The sequence below is a fragment of the Ciconia boyciana genome, chromosome 23 (genome assembly GCF_034638445.1).
Source record: "Ciconia boyciana chromosome 23, ASM3463844v1, whole genome shotgun sequence".
In the NCBI taxonomy this organism is placed as follows: Eukaryota; Metazoa; Chordata; class Aves; order Ciconiiformes; family Ciconiidae; genus Ciconia; species Ciconia boyciana.
Genome location: NC_132956.1, coordinates 4,764,384 through 4,771,750, shown reverse-complemented (window position 1 = coordinate 4,771,750; position 7,367 = coordinate 4,764,384). Strand labels below are relative to the sequence as shown.

General features: G+C 50.8%; 1 protein-coding gene across 1 annotated transcript; it reads left to right on the top strand.

Moving 5' to 3' along the window:
* Positions 1-732: 732 nt before the first annotated feature.
* On the top strand, positions 733-7,119 carry RPS10 (ribosomal protein S10). The gene is made up of 6 exons (XM_072886294.1): positions 733-862; positions 1,702-1,851; positions 2,334-2,505; positions 5,935-6,012; positions 6,405-6,460; positions 7,032-7,119. Exons 2-6 carry the CDS (start codon positions 1,702-1,704, stop codon positions 7,071-7,073), a joined length of 498 nt encoding a protein of 165 aa, XP_072742395.1. The 5' UTR covers positions 733-862; the 3' UTR covers positions 7,074-7,119.
* The last annotated feature ends 248 nt before the right edge of the window (positions 7,120-7,367 follow it).

The following is a 7,367-nucleotide window of genomic DNA, read 5'->3' as shown; positions in this document are numbered from 1 at the left end:
CGGGGGGGGGGAGCTCTTCGCCCCGGTACCCCCCGGGGTGGGATCAGAAGGTGTCCCACGGCCATCGCTCGGGCCGTGTGGGGGGACGTCACTCGTGTCCCAGCAGGGGCACAGGCCTGGGCTCGCCGCCTGCCCGCAGAGCCGCTTCCCCTCCAAAATGGGGGGTGATGGTGGGGCCAGCGCTGGTGTCGGTCCCTGGGGCCACGCTGGGGTGGGGATGAGGGTGTGACATGAGTGGGGATGTGAGGGGGTGACACGAGTGGGGACGTGGAGGGGGTGACATGAGTGGGGACGTGGAGGGGGTGACACGAGTGGGAAAGTGGAGGGGTGACATGAGTGGGGACGTGGAGGGGTGACACGAGTGGGAAAGTGGAGGGGGTGACATGACTGGGGACGCGGAGGGGGTGACACGAGTGGGGACATGGAGGGGTATGTCTGTGGTGGGGACATGGAGGAGGTGCCACGAGTGGGGACGTGGAGGGGGTGACACCAGTGGGGATCTGGAGGAGGTGCCACGAGTGGGGACATGGAAGGGACGTCACGAGGGGGGAGGTGGAGGGGGCTGTCTGTGCTGTGGTGGCGACGTGCAGGGGCACGGGGCCGGGCCCCGGGGGGGGTCTCGGGGCCCCCTCGCTGCTGACCCCGCGGAGTCCCCGGCCCCGCCCGGCGCTGCCCGCGGTGACCGTTCCCCTCAGGCACCGCAGCGGGCACCCCCACGCCCAGGCGGGGGGGGGGGGCCTTCGCGCCGCGCTCAGGCAGCGCCGCGGCCACCCGCGGCGCCAGGGGGCCTTCGGGAGGCCGGAAGCGGCCGCGCGGCGCATGCGCACTCCTTTCCGCTCTTGGGCCCGCCGCCGCCGCCACGGTGAGGCCGCGCTCTGGGCCCGTATCGGCCCCGCATCGGCGCCATCCCGGGGCGGCGCGGTGGGGCCGCTGCTTGGCAGCGGTGGGGAGCCCTGGTCCGGCCTCCTGCGGGGGGGATTTCCGGGATGGGGGGGATCTAGGCCCGAGTTTGCGGGGCGGGAGGGGCCGGGGGGCACTAGGCCGCGGGGAGGTCCCGTTACCGGGGGGCCAGGCCTCGGGCTGGAGGGCCCTGGGCTGGGGCGGCTGCTTCAGGCTGCTCCCCCGGGCTGCAGCAGGGACGAGCCGCGGCGGGAGCCCCGTGGAGTTGCCAGCGGTGGCATCGGGGCCTTCCACCCCGAGAGGCTCCCGTGGTGGAGGTCTCGACCCGTCGCGGGCTCTGGGCTCTGGGGTGCGCTTACGGCCTGGGCTGTGCTCCTGTGTGAGCGAGGTGCGCTGCCTGGCTGCGGTCCCGGCTCTGAGAGGGGAGTGTGAGAGGCTTCCTCTGCTCTCGAGTTATGTGTGAACTCACAACAGCAGCACAAGTGTCCTCAGGCCTCCGGCACCGACATCAGAGAGATCACAGTCTTTAATATGGTGATGTGATTTAACGTTGACGATCAAAAGTTTGGACTGCTCAGTTTTTCTTCACGGGAAACAATGGGAAGGGACGCCCAGCAGCTCAGGTGTTGAAAACTAGCTCAGAAAGTTCTTATAGGAGACCGTAATCTCGGGGGTGTTATGTAAGTGTGAGGCTTTGCACACAAACCAGCACTGTTGTTATCGTATTACTTCTGGTAGACTCCTGAATGCATTTATTTTAAATCAGCAATGTTTACTGCCTACTGCTTGTCTCTTGTTTAGATGTTGATGCCCAAGAAGAACCGAATTGCCATCTACGAACTCCTTTTTAAGGAGGGAGTGATGGTGGCCAAGAAAGATGTCCACATGCCGAAGCACCCTGAGCTCGTCGACAAGAACGTGCCCAACCTCCACGTCATGAAAGCCATGCAGGTACGGAGGCGAGGGCCGGGCTGTCAGCCAGCCAGGATCTGGGCACGCGAGGTTGTTGCGTATCTATTAATAAATATTGTCAGCCGTTATCAAATAAACGTTGTCAGACATTGCCTTGCATTTGCTGTTTCTTTCCTATTACAGTTATTTTCCCATTCTCCTGATTTTTGCTATTTCCTCTTTGATTTATTGTTCTCCACAGACTGTGGACAGTTATTCTTTTGTGGAGCCACATCTCTAGCTCCATTTTTGAAGCTGTGTTACCTCTGTGTGTGGTAGCCTTGTGTTTTCTCACGGAATGGGAATGCTGCTGTAATTTTGTGCTGTGCACGTGAACTTCTATCTGTTTCTAAATTTTTATTCCCCACGTGCCCCCGATAAGCTCTTGCGTTCACGAAAACATCTGGTGAGGGTGTCGATCGGAGATGTGGAACGATGATAGTAAGGATCGTACATGAAGTAATTGAGAATTCTCTCTCTAGTCTCTGAAATCCCGCGGTTATGTGAAAGAGCAGTTTGCGTGGAGGCATTTCTACTGGTACCTGACCAATGAGGGCATCCAGTACCTGCGCGATTACCTTCACCTCCCCCCTGAGATCGTCCCCGCAACCTTGCGCCGGAGCCGCCCAGAGACTGGCAGACCACGGCCCAAAGGTAAGCGGTGGTGGAGAGGTGACTGCTGAGTCAGCAGGAGGAAGCAGGGAATGAGGTTAAGCATGTTAGCGCAGGTGTGGATAGTCAGCTGAATGTCAGCTTCCAGGGCAGGCTGGTGTGAGTTACTGTGATTTTTGGATGTATAGACATTAATAGATCAAGGAGGCATGTATAGGTCTCATTGCTTTTGTATTTGGCACTAGTCTGATGGCCACTGGCCTGCTGAAAAGTTGGAGAGGGCTAAAGAAAGCTGTGAGACTGACAGGGAGAAATGCTTTTGAGTGTGGGACTTGGCCTTCTCTGGTAACACGAGTGACTGGAATCACTGAGAGCAGGTGCGCCGAAACCGCAGGCTGTGGATTGAGGTACCTGTTGGTGCCCAGACATGGCTGAGGTCCGAGACAGGGGATGTGTCTAGCTGCCAGGGCTTTTCAAAAACTGTTTTTGTCTTTTGGGAAGAACTTGCAGCAGTCGCCACAGTTCTCCCTCAGGAAGATGGTGTGTGCGCTGCCTGTCTCATCCAGCAGGTCCAGAGAACCTTGTCTTCGGCAGAGTTATCCTTACAAGAATTATCTGGGGGTCTGTTGTATGAAAGTTGAGTGGCCTTGGCTAGGATTGCCGAGAGAGGGAACAAACTTGAATTCGGGTGCAGCACACGAGCGTGGGATTCGAAGACTGAAAGCGAAAGCTAAGCCTGGGTGCTGGATGTGCTTCACGTGGGGGTTCAACTGTGGTACCTGCGGTCAAGTTAGATAAAGCCAGAATTGTGGCTTTATCATGTACACTTAACGAGCTGTTAGGCAAGTCAGTTTATTAAAGCTGCCTTCACTTTTAAAAAGATTTACAACAAATACCTGTGGTATATTGGGCTTGTAGTTCTGATTTTTTTCTTGGTGGGTTTTTCATACCCCTGAGTGAAGGAGATGCCAGTCATGCACACAGATGTGTTGCTGATGCTGACTTCTCAGATTGCCCGCAGCTGCCTCCCTATAAAATGTGGTGTAGACCCACCTGCAGATGGCTGAGACATATTTCCTGAAGCTATTCTTCTCTGGTTGCAAATAACAATATTAAATAATAAAGTTTGGGTTGCAAACCTGCCTGTTTAGTCCACACAAGGCAGAAGCTACACTTTTTCCTTGCGGATGCTTGGTATTGGCCCATGAATGGCTTGTGAACCATTTTGATATCGTTTGTGGTGAGCAATGTCATATAGTAGTGCAGTATAAATAAACTCGAGGTGAATGTGCTGAAGCCACCATGCCCTTCAGTTCTGAAAAGGGTACTGCGTTCTAAGCTAATAATTTAGAATAGGAAGGATGGTTTACGTTGCTTGTATGCATTTCGAAATGCTCTGCAAAATCCCTTCTGCTTGGTTTTCCTGGTTTCTTGTCCAGTAGTAGAGAAGAAACACCATAGTGCAGAACATGGATTGTAAAATTGCCCAGAAGATCTTTGGGGAGATAAAAACTTCTGGAAACTTGGAGAAAGGAGAGAGAAAATTACTGCAGCCGTGGTTGGCAGAACAGCATTGCCAGGTCTCTAGGGGCAAGAAGTGTTTGTTCTCCCTCAAGGCAGGAGATGGTGGGTCTGTCTGCCTTGTGTGAAGTTGCCTCTTGTGTTTACCAAGAATAATGCTGTAGGATGTCATCCTGCCCTTAAAAGACTGACTCTTTTGTGAGTGGGGAGTCCTGCACGACAAAGCTCTTTCTGGTATATGGCAGGAGTTTGCTCTTTCTGCTTCTGAGCTACATCGTATCCTGTCAGCAAGTACTGGACACTGCACCAGAGATGGAGGCTGTGGGCGTGGGGTGCTGAGGAGTTCACCTCCATCTCCTGCAGCTTGTTTTTTAGCCTAACAAAACTGTAGCATCATCTGCTTCAAAGGAAAGAATTGCATTGAAACTAGGAAGATGATGGTTTCTTTGATCTCTGAGTGGCTTTAGATGTTATCGAATTTATTCTTTAGATGCTGTGTTTACCCAGTGAGCTAAAGAAACTGCATCTCTGATGGGAGGGTGAGGCTTACAGTTCCTGGCTAAAATTTGCTCAGGGTTTCTGCAGCGAGGGAGCTTCACTTTGCAGTGTCACAGCCCTTTTCGGTGCAGTGCCAGTGACCTCATTCAGTCCGCACCTTGGCAGGGTTAGCTGGTAGGGCTGCACAAATTGTCTGTTTCTGTGCTGTTTCTCTGTGGATTACCTGCCTTAGGCTGCAGCAGGCTAGGGGTCACAGAGGTGTGTGTGGATGGTCATGCAGAATCCAAGCTTACGGGTCTTGCTTGACCTCTTGGGGTTTTGGGGCCTTTTCTGGTACTTCCATGCAGTGCTGCTGACTTTCCCAAGTAAGGCTTGGGACAAAAGCTGGAACAGTTAGTATAAAGCAGGTTTTAGACTACTGTATATTTGCAATTTGTATCTCTGTTACAGATGTAATCGAACTGTTAGAAATTAAGGATGGACCGATCTGAAGTTTAAAAAAATAATAATCCATTGGCTAGAGGATGTGCTATAATGGTTTAACCTGACAGAAAAGAAGGACATAGAAGCACTTGCAGGATAAGTTAATCTGTTTGCACATCAGTGCGTAGCGTTTCTCTTTGTAACAAAAGCATCTATTATAAGAACTGATTTTTGTATGGGAAAACTAGTGCCTATAGTATAAATCAAGCCTGTAGAAGTGCATGATTCGTGTTTCTTGCAGCATGCTTGAGACTGCTAGTACACTGTGGTGTGCCAGGCAGCAACTGCCCTTAAATGTGTCTTACTGCCTTAGCATGAAGACCTTGGTCTGGCGCTCTGGGAGCGTATTTCATCTTTGATGCTCTGGGGGAACCCCCTAAGAGTGGCGCAGAGGCTGGCAGTTCTACCACGTGTTTCTTCCCTGCAAGTGTTCTGTCTGATATTAATCTGACGTTACATAGATAATCTGCTCTTAGGTTTATTAATCTATTCCATTGTGGAGGATTTGTGATACTGATAGTGTAGCTATATTTTAGGTTGGGATCAGAATGTCATGCAGTTTGTGACTTAGCTATGAACAAGCTTGTTGGACGTGACAGATTCCCTGTATTTCTGAATTTTTTATTATTATTATCATCATCATTAATTTTTGGCTCTATTTGAAGGCCAGAAGACTGCTGAGATGATGCTGTAAATCCCTTTTTCACACTATTTAACTTCAACCCAAGCACAAGCTGGTGCACTTTAGCACATTTCACCCTTAAAGTGAAGTTTTCCTTATTATATCCCTTTTTTGTTTAGGTTTATATACACTGAGCTGTCTAAGGTGCCGCTCTGCTGGTAGATCTAATGCTTAACTGGAGGGTAACTTTTTTCCACCCTGAGATGCAGGGTCACCCACGGAATGAGTTGTTTGTGTCCTGTGTCCTGGGTAAGCAATGTATTTGATGTTGCTGTTTTCACTTTCAGGTCTGGAAGGTGAACGCCCTGCGCGTCTTACTCGGGGAGAAGCTGACAGGGATACGTACAGACGCAGTGCTGTTCCACGTGAGTGTCCGTCGTGTTGCTGTATGAATATCAGGCCGACCTTGCTCTTTGTGCAGGTTGTCTCTTTGGGAGAATTGTCTTCGGTATTGGCCTCCTTTCAAGAAGAAAAGGGGAAAAAATCAGACACTTGGCGTAGCTTAGGCATTTACACAACAGAGTTCATGTGTATCTGCTTACGGATGTGATTCCTTTCTTGAATTTTGTCAAGCTGGACTGTGGGATTTTCTCTGGTGTGGGTTCAGTAACTAACAGTCTCAATAATACCTGTTTTACTTTGCTGTATTTCACCTCACTTTTAATCTTCTTTGATTGCAAACCTTTGATTCCAAGCAGGAGCGCTGTACTTGGTGAGTGTATTCTTTGGTTAGTAACTCATTCATCTCTCTCTTCAGCTGGCGCTGACAAGAAGGCTGAGGCTGGTGCTGGAGCAGCCACTGAATTCCAGTTTGTGAGTATTTGCATTCGAGATTTGCTTCCTTTATTGAGGCTTTGATTAGGGGAAACTGGATAGGTCGTATCTGCATGCTCTTCAGCGTGGTGCTTCTCAGGTATGCCAGCTGGGGTTAGGTATTTGGCTCTGATTGCGTAAGAGAGGCTGGCAACTGTTACCCTTTATGCTCAGCTCGCTTGCTGCATTCCTGTTGGGGAAACTACGTGATGGTGTGCCTCGCTGCTCTGCCGGGAAGCCGGTGACACATTTGAGAAGCAAGCCATGCTCTCTGGAGGAAATGCATGATTTTATATGTCAGAAATGGAAGAGTTTCAGACACAATCCACAGAGCTGGCTAGGATGGGTTGATTTTGTTCTGAGACTCGCTCGTCTGTGTCAGCTGTGTCAGGTAGCTGGTCTCAGGCAGATCAGAGGCTATGCTTGGAGCAGGGGGTGCTTATCAAAGTAATGCAAAGTTGAGGAAAGACAGCTAGCTCTTTCGTGATGTTGGTGGTTCTTGCTGCTGTGTATTTGCCGCTGTCACTTGCTTAATACGGTGACTTCTAATGCTCTTCCTTTTCCGTTGCAGAGAGGTGGATTTGGTCGTGGACGTGGTCAGCCTCCTCAGTAGAACTTCCTGCTCATGTTTTGTGTATAATAAAATAGGTGAAAATGCCCCCTTGGGTTGCATCACTGTGTCTTATTTAAGTGCATAAATCTAGAGCTCACGTAGCAGAGAAGTGACTCAAGTCTTTGGCATGTGTAACAACAGTGGTGGAATAACTTGTGATTAGAAAGCAGGTTATAGGAAGGAATTTTGTAGGTTTGGTGGTTACTGACGTAGGGTTTCGCTAGTGTGTAGAGGTGGTTCTTATGGAGGAATGAGGAGCATTGGTTCCTGGCAACGCAGAAGTGCTGCAGGCAG